The sequence below is a fragment of the Sinocyclocheilus rhinocerous genome, unplaced genomic scaffold (assembly GCF_001515625.1).
Source record: "Sinocyclocheilus rhinocerous isolate Xijiao unplaced genomic scaffold, SAMN03320098_v1.1 scaffold1785, whole genome shotgun sequence".
In the NCBI taxonomy this organism is placed as follows: Eukaryota; Metazoa; Chordata; class Actinopteri; order Cypriniformes; family Cyprinidae; genus Sinocyclocheilus; species Sinocyclocheilus rhinocerous.
In genome coordinates, this window is record NW_015627538.1 from 907,147 (window position 1) to 924,715 (window position 17,569).

A 17,569-nucleotide genomic window follows, 5' to 3' on the forward strand; every position below is an offset into this window, starting at 1 on the left:
TGATATAAATTTTTGGTCATACCGCCCAGCACGGGGGGAAGTCAATCCAAAGAGCTCGTGATCGTGATTACTATCATGGATTTACATGTGATGGTCATGCTGTGCATCTCTTTGACCATCAATCTTGCTTACTTGCCCCAAAATTGACAATCTCCTTCCTAAGTTGTTCTTTTGTGTTAATGTTGCAAGCTGTTATGTGAAAGAGTTTGTTGGTTAGGCTTGCTTCAGACTGGCTGGCGCTAGGATCTGATTTACGAACATCCTGTCATCTTGGGCCTTTCTGTGGAATTCGGCTCCTTGTGTTTCAACCATGTTCTTGATCGAATCTTAAATTGTCTGATTCGGTCTGATACCCTACAGTAGTCATCATCAAAAACTGAAAAAGTCAGTAATTTGTCAAAGTGTGCTGAAACCCTGAAAACTGATCCTAAATGTCATTGATTCCTGTTTAAAGATATTATAGTTTCTTAACTGATTAACTGACTTTCACAGTTTTTGGCTCTACAAGACCTGGCTCTGTTATCACAACATTCTCTCTCACGCAGACTAGAAGTCTTCAGTCTGAGTCAGCCAGGTACAAACTAATTACTTGCAGAGAACTCTAAACTCATTACTTTCATGACTGCTAAACTAATGTAACCTGCATATGTACGTAGGTGGTCACGCTCATAACTGGAATGCCATCAGTAGGGAATGTCTCTCTTTGCTGAGTGAGCTGACACAGAGACTGGTGGCTCATCAGGATGCGATTGCCTCTAACGGCCGAGTCAAGTCTCAGTCTGCCAGCAGTGACACCAGATCAGCCTCTTCAAGCTGCTCAGGTAAGGCCACTTAGATAACGTCCAACAAAGGCAAATCTGATCCCAAATCTGAACATAAGTCTAGTACTGCCCTTGATAACATACAAGAGGAATCATATTGCTCCAGAGAGAGATTTTATTTTTATTTTTTTATCTGTAGTGGTGTCAGGAACAGAGGACATTGCTGAGACCCCTCGACTCAGTGTCCCGCTAAGGACCCCTGGTTCAGTCTTCAAGTCATCGGTGGGGGGTGCGAACAGCGCTTTGGTGGCTCCTTTCACCCCAGATGTGGACAGCCCTTTCTCTTCCCCTGCTATTCGACGTCTGGTTGGCCAACAGGATCCCCAGTCTCCCTGCTTTGGTACAGTACAAAGCCCCCATATCATGAGGAGAGGGCCCAAACTGTGGAGTGCCTCCACAGGTGAGAAAGCAAGACTAAAACTATCACAATGAATTTTGAATCATTGTTTGCAAAAAATAATAATAATACACTTTGAAGATTTCTAATAATAAATATAATAATTTTTACAACACGTAAAAGGTTATATATACAACATTCATTTAAAATTAATTTTAGCCTTTTTATAATTTTTTTTTTTTACACTGAAATTAATTTTAAATGCAATTAGCTACTATTTAACATTTATATTATGATTACTTGTTTTTTATATTTTTTTTGTTTGTTTTTGTTTGTAGGCATTTATTTTTGTATGTGGTTTTGTAAAATAATTGTTATGGTATCCCTGTGTTTGTAAATCTTTGTGAGAAGCATGTACACATTTGTTAACAATAATGTATACTCTGATATCTAGTTTATTTCTTTGTTCTCATTTTAGAGTCACAATCCAGTGGCAGTCCTCCTGCCTCCCCTGCCACTGTTCCTAGTCCTCCTGCAGCCAGTCAGAAACCCAGCTTCCTTGCCCAGTGGCTACAGAACAGGAGAGAGCAGGTAACATCTTCATCTTATCACACCTGACATGTAAATGAGTCCTTTATTTTTTCATAGTGTTTTCTTGGTTTCCAAGCGTGTGTATCCATAGGAACCCAAAACAGACAAGCTTTTGAGTGTCCAGTTCAGTTGCTGGGGAAAAAGGCAGTTCACGTTTCAGTGTGATACCATTACATGGCCTAGAGACACCTGTTAACTCATGTTCCTGTCATACTCTCAATTGTTCTGCTCAGGTTAAAAGCTTTTTGGCAAAGCGGGTGCTGATAATGTATTTATTTAACAAGGTAAGATTAAGCATGCATTAGTTGAATGAAGGATCTGTCTACAGCTGTATGTTGCATGCTCCCACAACAGATTTTTAGTTACAGGAATTATTAATGCATGTGTCTAGATTCTGCCCATGTTTAAATTATCACCAACATCATTAGTCTCCCCTGTCTCTCTGGTTTTATTTCTGTCTACGGTTGTGTGTTTAGATTGTAGAGTCAGATTATAGTGACCCAGTTTACACACAGTTTAAATAAATAAAAGCATGGAATTGTACATGCTTTAAGTTTTACTTTATACAAAATCAGTTCAATCTTTATCCACTAATGTTGCAGAGTATTAAATAATAATATTGGAGGAACTGTAGATAAACTGGGTCTATAACTACATAAACTGGTTCCTTGTTTCTCTCTCACTGGGCTGTCGGGGGTGAAGGGCTTCTGAAATAATTTTAACTTTATATATATATATATAATTTCCTAAATTTCAAGGTCACTGCTTAGTCCCATTTGAAGTTGTCCTAACCATATTTCATTAATTGTATTCTGAAGCACAGTACAAAAAAACTTAAATTAGATACTTGAAAAAGAACTCTGATCAAAATTAGAGAACATTTACAGATTTACCTCCAAGGTTTACGTTGACACTAATTCAAGTCCCCCCAAAATTCTGGTCGTCTATGTAAGACAATTGCACGAGAGGACAGGATAATGCGTAGACTCTCAATGAGGAATCGGTTCAACACTGCAGCTGGAATTGCTTGCCAGTTCAGCGCTGAACAGGGTGAGGATCTGTCTCGGCATACAGAGTCTCAATGAAAGCCCGCTCTGTAGTGACGAAGCCTCTCATTAGCAGACAATCAAAAAGCTAAGCTCACCTTTGCTGAGGAGCATGTTGTGTGAAGAGGCGAACTGGTACAAAGTTCACTTTAGTGATGAGAGCAAGTTTAATTTGTTTGGGTCTGATAGGAAACTTTTGTTCAGCATCAAACTGAGGAAAGACTAAACCCAAAGTGTGTAAAGAAGTCAGTGAAAGGTGGAGGAGGAAGTGTCATGGTTTGGGGGATGTTTTCTGCAGCAGGACTTGGGCCTCTTCTACAGCTACATGGCAGGGTGAATGCAAATGTTTATCAGAACCTCCTACAGCAACATGCGGTTCCTTCCATCCGTTTATCGCCCAAAAAAGCAATTTTCATGCAAGACAATGCCACCGTCACACTGCAAAACAGGTAAAGCCAGTTCCTTGAAGCTAAGAACATTTAAATAATGAAATGGCTGGGCAAAAGTCCTGATCTAAACACACCTGAAAATCTCTGTAAAATCCTTGGCGACAAAGTTATGGCTAAGAAACCCACCCTGCTCCTGGGAACCCACTTTCCTGCAGAGTTCAGCTCCATCCCTAATCAAACACACTTGAACCAGCTAATCAAGGTCTTCAGGATCACTTAGTCACAGGCCAGGTGTGTTGAAGCAGGTTGGAAAGAAACTTTGCAAGACAGTCGCTGCGTCCGAAAACTCTAAAATGCTGCCTTCGGAGGCAACGTTTCAAGACAGGAAGGCATCAAGGCATGTCCAAATCCAAATTCTGCTTTACTTCCTGTCTCCAGAGGTACCTTCTTCTGATCTAATTTTGAAGGCAGCATAGATGTATCCTCCACTGCCTTTGATATCCCACAATCCTGTGCGTTCCATTCCATGACGGTTGAGCTAAAAAATAAAGATGGTGTCTGAAAGTTACGTTTGGTGGTCAGTTTGTATGTAAATGTATATTTTTGGCTAACTTTTTGCACTTTTGATGTTATTTCTAGCAAGAAATCAGTTTTATAGTAATTAAATGTGACCCTGGACCACAAAACCAGTCATAAGGGTCAATTTTTCGAAATTGAGATTTATACATCATTTGAAAGCTGAATAAATAAGCTTTCCATTGATGTATGGTTTGTTAGGACAATATTTGGCCGAGATACAACTATTTGAAAATCTGGAATCTGAGGGTGCAAAAAATCAAAATATTGAGAAAATCGCCTTTAAAGTTGTCCAAATTTTTTTATAGTTCTAATATATTTACAGTAGGAAATTTACAAAATATCTTCATGGAACATAATCTTTACTTAATACCCTAATGATTTTTGGCATAAAAGAAAAATCAGTAATTTTGACCCATACAATGTATTTTTGGCTATTGCTACAAATGTACCCCAGCGACTTAAGACTGGTTTTGTGGTCCAGGGTCACAAATATTCGTTTAGTTACCACAAAAACTCGTTCTATTTTGTTGTAGATCATTAAACCGTTACATTGCCTCAGAAGCCTGTCCGAAAACAGTTTCATGAGGTGCCTTCGTGCAAAAACGCTGTCTGCAAAGTCATTGCCGCATACGGCAGCAAGTCAGCTGCCTAAGTTTTTGGATGCAGCCCGTGGGTCCCCAGGAGCAGGGTTGAAGGCCTATGCACTACAGTCACAGAACTGTGGAAGAGACTGGAAGAAGAGTGGACCTAGATCACACCAGTGCAGTGTGAGAAACTAGCATATCTTGCTGCCGCAGATGTGCTGAACTCATTCAAAGCTGGGGCCTGTACACTACACAATTTCTGACAGCTGTAACCATTAAAAATGTTAGTAGTAATCTTTCGTGCTACAGTGGTTACTGTTCTCTAATTTTGATCACTGTTTTCCACAAAATAAAAGTTTTTGTTGAAATGCCTGGGTTTTGTCAAACCTGCAGCTAATATTCCTTTATATTCCCCCCATAGTCAAATATTTTCTTCTAATGTACAGCTTCCAGAAGCCTCTAGCCAAGCTCTGTTTGCTGACAGCCAGGCTCATATCTGGGCTCTCCAAGGTCAGAAAATAGTAACTAACTTTTCAGAAATGCCATTTTACATGTATATTTGTTTGAATAATATATTTTGCCTTTTGTTACTTCTGTTTTTAAGGACTATCGCATCTGGTGGCAGCCTCTTTCTCTGAGGATCAGTTTGGAGTTGTGCAGACCACATTACCCAATATTCTTAGCTGCTTGGTAGTCTTGCTAGAGGTAAAACAAGTCATTTTTCCACAAGTGTTAAAACTGATAGTCTAGGAATCCAAATGGAGACAACAAGCTGATTCATTTGGTTAATCTTGCATTTTTAATTATAGGCTGTTGACAGACACTTCAAACTGCCACATGCCTCCAGCAAACCTGTGAGGACTATCTGCAGTATGGGAGACTCCACCTACAAAACTCTAAGGTTTGCGCTGAGGGCTGCGCTGAAGACTGCCATCTACAAGATAACTACCACTTTTGGAGAGCACTTAAAGTAAGTCCCGTCGTTATTTGCAGTAATGTCTTTCTGAGAAAAAATAAACTGTTTTGGGAACCTGCTGTATTTAATAAAATACATGTTTATCCTCAATCATATTGTTAATTTTCTTTGTTTACAGTGCTGTGAATATTTCAACAGAACATAGAAAAAGGCTTCAGCAGTTCTTGGAATTCAAGGATTAGTGCGACACACAACATCATCTTCTCAATACCTTTGGGTATGTGTGTGTGAGGAGACCAAGAGACAATATGCTGCTTCTTCGAAAGGTCTGATACATGGGGGATTAGTGCTGTATGCCACTCAAGGCCTTACTTTACAGCCAAGTGCTGCACTTTATTTCCAATTGAAATCCCAGTCACATTCTAAGTAACATTTGCATATTCCTTATACATAACAATCATTCACATAATCTGAGAATTTTGTTTGTGTGTATGTACCTGCGTACTAGAATGTGATGAGACTTCAAAATCATGGTGGGGACTTGAGTAAACGTTTAAAGGAACACTCCACTATTTTTGAAAATAGGCTCATTTTCCAACTCCCCTAGAGTTAAACAGTTGAGTTTTAGTTTTTGTTGAAATGCCTGGGTTTTGTCAAACCTGCAGCTAATATTCCTTTATATTTTGAGTGATGAAGATTGACAATATTTCAGAAAAAAATCAAGAATTAATAGATTCTCTAATTATGATCTCCACTGCATCTTCTTGCATGTCAAATCACAGTATTCTTACAGTAGAAAGTGCATTTCAGTTATGTGAAAATTATGAAATTATTTCAGACGAGAAATAAATTAATTCACTTTTATTATATATATATATATATATATATTATTATTATTATTATTATTATGTATTTTTTTTTTTTTTTTTTTTTTTAAGTTTGTTCCCCAATGTGACCAAAAGGATATTGTAACCAATTTTATTTAAAGATAATACGCAGCGCCTGAAAATAGGCTAAATTCCGTCAACATAACCAACTACACAAACTTAAGTGCCGGTCACGTTGGAAGTTACCTAGCTGGGGACTATTTTCAGGCGCTGCGTAATATCATTGCGCCTGCTGCACCCATAGTACGGCAGCAAAGTTCCTTGATTATTACGCCGGAATGAGAGTATAGTTCCTAGCCATATCGGCCTAGAAAATCACAACTTTTCATTTTCCGTCAGTCTTAGTACACGATGTAACTACAGAAGAGTCAAGTTTTAAATAGGAAAAATATCGAAACTCTTTGGTCATTTTTGAGCGAGATGCTAACGGTCTAATCAGATTCAATGATCTATGCTAAGCTACAGCTAAAAGTGCTGCCGCCAGACCCGGAGATCGGCTGAATGGATTAGAAAACGATAAAACTCAACTGTTTAACTCTAGGCCAGTTGGAAAATTAGGCTATTTTCAAAAATAGTGGAGTGTTCCTTTAAGGTATTGTTACTCTTCATCTTCAGTATATTTATATTTCATTATGCTCCCTTTAACAAAAGATGAGGGTCAGCACTTGCTTTTCCCCCCTTTTGAATCTTGCATCATTGATTGTTCACATTTGTTCTATATTTGTGATGTTTTTATAGCGCTCTGATTGAATGGTACATTTTCAAGGCCCTGTGCATGTAACATATCTTTACTTCTGTGTTCATCCATTTATTAATCTGGTTACCATAAACACATTTGGTGTATTTGTTTGCCAAAAGAGAATCAATTTTGTTAATGTCAAATGTTATATTTTTGAAACCTTAATACAATTAAATAAACTTTTGTAAAATGTCATGTCAGTGGCTGCAGACAAAGTTTTGTGTGAAGTGCAAGTGTACATTGCCTCCGATGAACGGCAGATGTCGCTGTTTGTATTATGCTCTGCACCGCAGTTTGCGATTACACATTTGGCTAAATGTTGAATATATATTATAATGTGGTTAATTTCAAATTGGATTTTATCACTGGATATTGTGTAAACTCGTATGCAAAGAAAAGTCATATTAAAAGATAGATTTCGTGATATATTTATTATACACTATATATAAAAAGCTAGGCCTATATTTCCAACTAAATCTCCACAAGCTCGTTTGTAATACTAATTACTGATGGCTGTCCCCAAGATGGTTTGTTAAATATCTTCTGGGAACGTGTATAAAAGTTTATGACTTTCTAGTTTCGTAGTTTTGTGCTGAAATATGAATCGACAGCGGGTCTATGGGTCATTAAATCATTAGTTACACTTATGGAGCACAACGGTTTCTTTCGAAAGACGAGCGCGTTTCATTTTTGTCAGTTTTATCTAACGTTATTACATTAACGTTACCGGTTTACACACGTTAAGGACGAGAAGGCGGTTATGTTTCACTTTCAGTCGCTTTTTAAGAAGGAAGAGATGGAGCAGTTTTGGGTAATGGGGCTGGTCTTCACACTGAGGGAAGGATGGATGAGTTTTACTCTAGTGTCGTTTCTGCAGCTGTGGACTAACAGTGATTCAACCACGGGTGAGTTTACTGCACTTTTACCACAGTACATAAAACTTATATTTATTATGCGACATCCGTATCAAACATCATCTTTTGGGATCAGCTCGATCGGCTGCTGAATGAAATGTTTTCAGTTAATTTGTTTCATGCTAATTTTACATTATTAATAATGATGAATATGTTGACGTTATCATTCACAAGGTATTTTTTTCTTGAACGAGACTTAATTTCACTTTTGGTCATATTCCAGATAATTTATGTTCAGGTTTCTAGAAACGTATCCTATTAAAGAGAAAGTTCACCCAAAAATGGGAAATGATACTTTTATAACAACATGAGAGTGAGTAAATGACACAAAATGAATTATTGGGAAATTCCATTATTAGATAGGCTACTTTAGATTTTATGGTCAATGATAGAAGACAGACAGACAAAGAGATGTTCTGGAGTTGTCTATGGGGAAAATAAAAGATAAGGTTATGGTGAACATATTTTGATGTCCAGTTGAAGACTAAGACTGTATTGAATTTAACAGGCAATTCAGAGAAACGTGTGCACATAATGAAAAAACTGCTGCAATTCATCAGCTGCCCTTGGCTATTTTGTTTTGGTTGAGATGTTAATACATGATGAAATGGTTTAGGATTAATACTTTTCTGTCTCTCTCAAGGGGCATTATTTCTCATGGTTTGACTGGCCGAAACATTCTTGCTGGTTTCCTTCTTGTGTAATACTTTGCATTTTTATGAAGACTTTAATTCATCTTTTCTAGTCCTTGTCCGTCTTTAATTCATCAGTTTAGATTCATGTAAACTGAACCAAAAAGTTATCAATAAAGGATTTGTAATGACAACATTTGATTGCTTAAAACATCTCTAAATAGAATAAAATCTCGGCTGGTTTACATTTTCTATAATAGAAACTATTCATGCATTTCTCTGCACATGAGGGTATTTTAATCTCTACTTTTTATGTTTTTGTTTAAGGATGAAAGAAAATTTGGTTTTCATGCACTACTGACTTTTACAATGTGGTCAATAGTTTAAGTTCGTGTTTAACTGTATCAGAGTTGGCCAGAAATCCCGGAAGAATAAATCGGTCTGTTTACAGTGAAAGCCAATTCATAGCCTCACATTATAACTGTGTTATGCGTCAAGCAGAGGATCATTTCATTACTTTTGTTTTGCTTTGGGGCGCACTAAAGATATTATGCATGTTCATGTAAATTTTGCAAGCTAAAGGTTTTACATTTACCAGAAACTGGAAAAATCTGAAGTTCTTTTCATAAATGCTCTATTAATGATGCCAGATTTTGCGATATAATCGTGGGCTGTAAGTGGTCTTTTACCCTTTAAAAAGCTCTAATGTCATCAAATTTGTCAATCAAGTTTGTTTTCCAGCTTGTATGTTTGTGGTATTTAAAACTACATAGTTGAAGCTGAACTAAAGGTAGGTTGCTATGATACTTTTGGCCTTTAGTTTTCCCTGTTCTTCTTTTTTAACACTGTCTAAAGAAGTTAGGGTTTGATTTATTATTCTGAGTGAATATTAACAGTTTTGTTCATGGGTTGGTTTAATTGCTCATGACATGAATGACAAATGATCGCAGAGACTCCATTCACACAAGTCAAAAAAAAAGAATTGATTTGAGACTCAAATTAGAGACTTATGAACAGTAAAGTGAATAAGTATGGGGAAATATTTTCCTATTATTTAGACCTTATTTTTTAAGTTATTTGTGTTTGTTTGTTTTTGCTTCTAGATAATCATGACTTTCTAGAGGAGCTTTCCTGTAACTCAAACAGTAGAGCGTCTCTAAGTGAGACTTCACTTAGTCTTGGCCTTAAATTATTTGAGACTTTGCATAGACTCTAAAGTCTTGTTGTTGGGAGACTTGTGCACTTGTCTGGGCGATAGTGACACTTTATCTGACAAAAATATAAATTATCCTGTAACAAGATGTGAGACATCCAGCAATATGCACAGTCTAAATCTCATAACAATCTACTGGCTCTTAACAATCCTTATTGTTGCGGTGTTAAATTTACATGAACTGCTGAGCTCAGTGTTCATACATCCATTCACAGGTGTCTCTCGATTCTCTGTGATGATTTTGGGCTGCTCCAGTATATGTTACCAGCACTGTTGCAGTGCTGTAAATCACTACAGTGACAAGTTGTTTTTATTGGCCATTTAATACTCCAAAAGTTCCTTTAAACAAACGCTTCAGTGACTGTCAAATCCATTTTCATGTCCATGTAAATGTCTTGAAAGCATTATACCACTCATGCTATTTGTATTGCTGTGGTTTAGGTCTGCTCTTAAAGTTAATTGAATGTGATGATGATCGTGTTGACAGGGACAGTAAAATAGGACTTTAAGGTTATGGTTGACTCTGGCTTTAACCGTTTAAAAAGAACCGACCTCACATATTGGGCCTTCATGCATAAAAGCCAAGATTCCATAAACTTTTATGGAATGCTGGGAAATATGATCTGAGACCAACAAGAACACTGTGGGGGATCATCAGATATTTTCACTGCAACAAGCCCAAAAACGCTTCTCTTCTGTATGCAGAATATTATTTGTGTGGTGTGCTTTATAGGTGAAACTCTATATTTTAGATTTGTCTTTTTTAGCATCTCTTCCTCCACATCTCTGAGAAAGCATTTACATTTTAAGATTAATTTACAGTAAGCAAAGTTAAAGGAGCTGAGCTTTGGAAACCTGATTGGAAATGCAGGAGGACAGTTTTTTTTTTTTTTTTTTTAAATATGGCTGAGGGCTTTTAACAGGTTCAGGGCTACTATTATATTAAAAGGACATGACGGGTTAAAGACAGGACATCATATAATGCAGGTACATTTTTTTTTTAAGAAAAGAAAGCTAAAATTGTTACGGGAAAACCTGTTAACTAGGTTAATCGAACATCACATTATAAGACATTACTGTAAAATAATGTAACATTTAATGAATTATATAGTTATAGTAAAATAATACCGACACGCATAATACCTGAAACATTGTCACCAAATTTTTTTTACAGTTTTTAATAATAAATTTAACAGGATATTTTTTACGAAGCACTTGCATTATAAATGCTTTACCGAATAACCTCGATTTATAATTTTTTTTACTTGACATGAAATAAAAATGAACAGTGTATATTTTTAACATTGCAGGAATGTTGCAGTGTTGATTTGTATGTGTGTGTGTGTGTATATATATATATATATATATGTATATATATGTGTGTATGTATGACATGTATGCTGGCTCAACGGCTGAGCAATAAGATTGTCCAATGGCCAGATGAGTTTCAATTCTTTGATTTAATGATCACAGCAGTTAGCAAAGGATAAGATCCAATCAATTTCCGATACACAAAGTCCCTTCCTACATTTTTTCAAGTTTCACTTGAATATAAATCACGATAGGGAGGAATAAGTTGGTTGCAATTTCTGTTTTTTTTTTTCTGACTAAAAAAGAGGAACAAGTCAATTTTGTTTTTATCAGCATTAGGCTACACCTCAAATGCAAATTGGTTTAGCATAACTTGTTTCACACAGAGCATTGCATTACATTTAATCAGTTTTCACCAGTTGCTCTTCATTCTTGTAAATCCGTAATCACAGACATTTACTCGACCAGAACCAGAATAGATTTATTGAAATATGGAATACAAGTCACAACCAATTAACCGTGTGTAATTTAAAGAGGTCTCGTCTCCTCAAGCGCCAGGCCGTTGGCAGATGTGTGGAGTGTGTAAGTACTGGCTCCACGTACTGTCCGTCCGCCCACAGTGTTCAGTAGAGAAGCTCTGTCCATGTCTGGTGGTTTGGATTCAACCACTGTTATTTCAGTGGAATTTCCTGACTTCAGAGTTCAGCTGAGGTTTCTCACAGATTTGCACTTGCTTGTAAATGTTTGGACTGACGGGGTGGCAGTGCGGTCGGCTTTAGTTCTTCTGTGATGCGTCCTTCCGTCAGTGCTTTAATAACACTCGGTAATATGAGACGCCCAGTATTCCCAGTGAGAGACAAGTCCACGTATCCAGACGTCTTCCATCACTATACAAAAAAAAAATGTACTGGCGCCACAATATGACCAGTGGACCACTGTGGAGCTCCCACATACCCACTATGACATGTATACAGTTATACATTTATACTGTGTGTGTCCTTATGAAGTTATACGAGTTATGGCTCTATAGTTAATTTCTCAGTACTCCTGATCCATTGATTTTTATTATATATAGGAAAGGTTTTTAGAAAATTTGGTTACTTCACAATAAGGTTCTATTCATAAACATAGTTAATATAACAATAATAATGTTAATTGCAGCACTTATGACCTGAGTTTAATTGGGGGTGTTTATTGCAATTTATAACTACATAAAATAAGAAATTATGTTATAATATATTAATATATTTTAATTTATTTATTAAAAATATTCACACATTAATATGATTTTTTTTTTGTTTACCTTACTTTAAATGTAGCCAAAGACTATAGATGTAACTTCTGTTCACAGCCTATACCTTTATGTAAAAAACAAAACAAAACACGGACAGTACAGATAAAGACATACACAGAGCCTCATCATAAGCATTTAAATGTCTGTAAACCCAGTTTAACTGTACAATTGACAAATAACCAACTTGACTTTATGCAATGATGGCAATTTCTGCTCTCTCTTGGCTCTGCAGGCACCAATTCTGTACATCCAGGGTTATTATGGCAATATTATTTGATGCGAGTAAAGCCCCATTCACACCAAGAACGATAACTATAAATATAACGATATTAGCGTCCACACCAGCGAACGACATCGTCTGTTTGTTCTAAGCGCACATGCGTCTGCCGCTTTAAATTCTTGAGCTCGTTACAGCAGGATGTATTCTGATTGGCTGTCAGTGTTTTATCGTTCATCAGCTGGGAAAAAATCGTTTTGAAGGTGATCACAACGATATCGTTCCTCTGTATCATTATCGTTATAGCTGTGGTGTGAACTATGCTATTCTTTAATATTGAGAACGATTTTTAGAATTATATCTTTATCGTTATCTTTATAGTTATCGTGCTTGGTGTGAACGGGCCTTAATGCTTTGTAAGACTATCATGACTGATTCTAGTTTGGATGAGAAAGTGATATTTTATGTTGAATAAAGTAACTGTCTGGATTTTGTCACAGTTTAAACATATAGTCATTGAAAATTTCACTTGATGAATACTTGCATGTCATGTTTTTCTTTTTCAGTTTCACTAGTTTTCTTTCATACGATACAGAATATAACACGAGTAAATACTGAATTAGATATTTCTCGTTGTCCCTAATATGATGTTTCTTCATGATTTCACATAGCCAGAGTTAATTATAGTGACACTACATCTTCGGGTGGATGTGTATGAAGATAGAATACTGTTGTTTATCTCTATAGTATCTTGTATTGTTTTTCTGTGGTACTAGATTATAGTAGATACTGTTAGTGAGGTGTTTGAACTCCTGCACTCCTCGTATTATTTAATGTTTTTCTTTCAATTCTCAAAATTCTTTTGCTCTAGATTCGGTTCTCTCAGTACTACTCCACTTGTGTGTGTTATTAGCTCTTGTATGATAAACTAGTACTGCTTGTTCCTCATTTGTAAGTCTCTTTGAATAAATGACTAAATGTAAATGTGGTAGGTGATATTATTCCTCTTTTCAAGGCTGTGTCTCGCCATTCATTATTTTATGTTTAGTAAGAAGAGATGGATAGTCCTGCTAGTTTAGCTTGAATCCAGTCTTTGAGTGTACTTCAAAGATGTCTGGCTTGTTGAAAGTGGCAGAGTTGAAAATGACACAGACCTTAACATCATAGTTAATTACGTCTTTTCCCTCTGCTCAGTTAACAGCTGCCAGGCACCTGCTGCAAACGAATAAATCAGAGTAATTACAAAGCAGATTCATTTATTTCACCTTTTCATGCCCATTCTGGAGACAATAAACATGCCAGCCACAAGTTTGGCCAAGTACAGAGCATGATTTAAAAAAATTAATTAAAAAAAAGCATACGAAAACATAATTTTCATTTGTTTAATAAATCTTAATAGTGTCGTGCCATGGCGCATTTTATAATGTATGTTTGTTCTAAAATAGAAGTGCTCTGAAAATGAAGACAGAAGTATTTATTGCTAAATAAGTACTCATTTCCCAGTCAGATTACACAGCTGTGTTTAGCAATCTGTGGTGATATTAAAATGAAAGAATTAATTAAATGGAATCATATGGTTTGTTCCAATTTCATTAGCAATTTCCCTTACGACTCAGCTTTTTAAATGCAATAATTGGCAGGTTATTACATTCAGCATAATTCTGGAAATTGCTGAAGACAAAATGTTATAATACAGCTTAAAGAGAGTTCACCCAAAAAATGAAAGTTTTGTCATCATATACTCACCCTCATGTCATTCATTCTTATATTTATTCATAAAATATGATGTTTTGAATAATGCTGGTGATCAAACAGTTGATGGTGCCCATTGACTTCCATTAGTATTTCTTTCCCTATGGAAGTCAATGGGGACCAACAACTGTTTGGTTCTTCAAAATAATCTTTTGTGTTCAAAAAGAAACTTATACAGGTTTGACATGACATGAGGGTGAGTAAATGATTACAACATTTTCATTTTTGGGTGAACTATTCCTTTAAAGGTGTACATTTTCATCTTGTATAAAACTGGATTTAGCTGAGGTGTTTAATATACCCACAATTCGAGTGGAAGGAATTTTAAAGACCTCTGGTAAAGTCTGAACAGTATTGAATAACTTCAAGAGTGGCATATGGTGTTTCTCCATTAAGTTCTTTAGGCATGAGAGCATAATGGACAACAACACTTTAGTGAACCACTACTTGAGAAAACAGTCTGATAAAGGTTCATTGAGTGCAAAAGGTGAAGATTCTGCATGGTCAGAGAATCTTATTATACCAATTACACTGTATCAATCCATTAGTCATGCCATGCTTTAACTTATGTGTTCCCACGAGTATGTAGAGATTTCTTATTATTTTAATATGCTCGTTTGTTTTCCTTTATTTTCTGTGGGTGACCAAACGCATTTGTGTAATGAACCTTGAAACTTTACAACAATATAAGAGGCATTTGCAAAATAGATGTCATCAAAATTTAATATAATTGTTCTTTTGTGTGTGTGAGTGTGTGTTTAATTGGTCATAAATTTGGATTCTGATTTGTGGTTTTCAGAGTTATGCATGATATATTTTTGATACTCTGTCAGACATTTAGTCATTATAATTTGCTAATTAGATTCCTCACCACTTATTCTGCAAGTGAAAACCACAGTGACCCATTACTAAATATGTTTCTGTTTAAATAACACATTTACTGTAAGGAGGCATGGCCATAAATTTAAACCACCACTTTAAAAAAAATTGAGTAGAAGAGTAGAAATGCCACTTTATCTTCTGTGATTATAAACTTAGATTTTATCTTCTTTTACAATAGTGTTACGCATACAATGTGGGAAAAGGATTTGACATATTAAAGGGATAGTTCACCCAAAAATGAAAATTAGCCCATAAATTACTCACCCTCAAGTCGTCCTAGGTGTATATGACTTTCTTCTTTCAGACGAATCCAGTCGGAAATATATTTTAAAATGTCTTTGATCTTTCCAGCTGTTTAATGCCACTCAGCGGGTGTTGCATGCATCGGTCCAAAAGAAGTTAATTAAAAACTCCGGGCAGATGACGTATGAGGTCAGCGCTGCGCATGCGCCACTCAGAAGTGACGAATGCGGAAGCGCAGGGGAGAGATCAAAACAAAACACCGGTCACTTATTAGAAGTACAAAACGAGGATATGTAAAGAAGAATGTCGGAGGATTTCGATATAAGCCAAGAGGAGACTAGTTTTCCTTTGCTAAAGTAAAGAAACTTTGCTTCCTTTGCTCCTGTTAACAACCGTTGGTTTTCACGAGACTCACCGGCGCATGCGCAATGCTGAACTCATACGTCATGCTCCCGGAACTGCTTCCGTGTACAACTGTTGGCGCAAGCTAGATTAAAGTGATTATTACGTTTTGAATATGGTTATTTTTCTTACTAAAACGCATTGATTCGCTACAGGAGGCCTTTGTTCACCCCCCGGGGTTGTGCGAGACATTTTTTTTATGGATGGGCTCTTTTTATTTAACTTCTTTTGGACTGATGCATGCAACACCCGCTGAGTGGCATTAAACAGCTTGAAAGATCAAAGACAATTTTTAATATAATTCCGACTGGACTTGTCTGAAAGAAGAAAGTCATATACACCTAGGATGACTTGAGGGTGAGTAATTTATGGGCTAATTTAAATTTTTGGGTGAACTAACACTTTAAAGCCCTTTTGATGCATGTAGTCAAAGCAGTAGCATGGCACTCACTTTAACTTGCCAGCTCAATCATGGCAGCACATCACTGGATCACTTGAGTGAATGTGTGCAGAGTGTTAAAGCACGCATGAATTTAGCACAGTAGTGTGAGTGTTGGACAGGAGAGACTTCTTGAAGACCCTTCCCCACTGTTCCAGGCCTGCTTCTCCTTAGCTGAGGGATGTGGTACATTAGAATCTCGGTTTTGATACCAGATATCTGCATCCTGGTTCCAAGCAATCTGTCAGGGCACAAATGTCTCTCTGTTCATCTTTACTGAGTCTGAACATTGCTACCTGTACCCTCAAAGAGAAGAAAAACACACAACATAATCAAGTCCAATTCATGAGAGGACTGACAGAGTTTTTATTGAACCATATTGGCTACTAATACAGCGATTCTGACCTCGGCGGTCTGCAAGCTTTCAGCGGCTGTGGATGTCACCCTTGAGGAGTGTGGTTAGGTGGTATGGTCTATTAAGAAGAGGAACTGCAGTAGCACAGGCGTTCTTGTACAGTTAAGTCTATGGTTTAAAGGGAAGTTCATGCTGACTGAGATTCACGGTGACAAATGGTTTATGGTTTTATTTTCTATTTGAGACCAGACAGGATCACCTACTGGAAACAAACAAATGAAGAATGTGATCTCTGACAAATTAATCACTGTCAGTGAGAATGCAGCTATTTTGATGAACAAGTAGTACAATATTAGTATGACTCAAATCTGTTAATTGGGAATATACATTTTTTGTGTATTTCCAACAGACATAGTCATATATGGTTAGCAAAGATGATTTCTCGCCACTTTTTCTGTAATGAGAAACCACTGCACTGTAACATATTACTAAATCTGTTTCCATTTACAGTAAACATTTTTTTGTAAGGAGACGTGGCAGTAAACTGATTTATTGATTTATTTACTGATGTGTGTATTCAGGAGTCACTAACGTATTTTACACCGCCTTTACTTGTAGAAACAGTAATATAGTCAAATGGTGTTACTGTTTAAAAGAACTGTTTTCTATTTTAAAATATTTGAAAGTGTTTTATTTATTGCTGTTATGGCAAAGCTGTATTTTCAGCATCATTACTCCAGTCTTCAGTCACATGATCCTTCAGAAATCATTCTGAAATGCTGTTTTGCTGCTCGTTATCAATGTTGAAAACAGTTGTGCTGCTTAAAATTTCTGTGGAAACTGTGACGCATGTTTTTTCAGGATCCTTTAATAAATAGAAAGTTCAAAACATAATTTATTTGATATAGAAATCTGTTGTAAAATTTGAATCACCTTTTACTGCCTCTTTTGAATGCATTTTTGATTAATAAAAGTAATCTTTTTTTTTTTGAACAGTAGTCTATGATGAGGTTTTTTCTTGTTCTT

General features: G+C 36.4%; 2 protein-coding genes across 3 annotated transcripts in view; both read left to right on the forward strand.

The window, feature by feature from the left end:
• Window positions 1–5,664, forward strand: part of ndc1 (NDC1 transmembrane nucleoporin) — a 16,824-nt gene extending 11,160 nt beyond the window's left edge. Inside the window, exons 10-18 of one of the 2 annotated variants that reach the window (XM_016539743.1) lie at window positions 493–574; window positions 657–821; window positions 961–1,221; window positions 1,637–1,749; window positions 1,983–2,033; window positions 4,794–4,857; window positions 4,952–5,052; window positions 5,157–5,317; window positions 5,442–5,664. In XM_016539743.1, the coding sequence (XP_016395229.1) occupies window positions 493–574; window positions 657–821; window positions 961–1,221; window positions 1,637–1,749; window positions 1,983–2,033; window positions 4,794–4,857; window positions 4,952–5,052; window positions 5,157–5,317; window positions 5,442–5,505 (1,062 nt within the window). In that variant the 3' untranslated portion in view covers window positions 5,506–5,664. The remainder of the gene's footprint in view (window positions 1–492; window positions 575–656; window positions 822–960; window positions 1,222–1,636; window positions 1,750–1,982; window positions 2,034–4,793; window positions 4,858–4,951; window positions 5,053–5,156; window positions 5,318–5,441) is intronic. The other variant, XM_016539752.1, reaches the window with a different exon arrangement.
• Window positions 5,665–7,726: 2,062 nt separating this feature from the next.
• Window positions 7,727–17,569, forward strand: part of LOC107729466 (zinc finger protein GLIS1-like) — a 34,075-nt gene continuing 24,232 nt past the window's right edge. The window contains exon 1 of the mRNA XM_016539984.1: window positions 7,727–7,794. The gene's annotated coding sequence lies outside the window, so the exon portion shown is untranslated. The remainder of the gene's footprint in view (window positions 7,795–17,569) is intronic.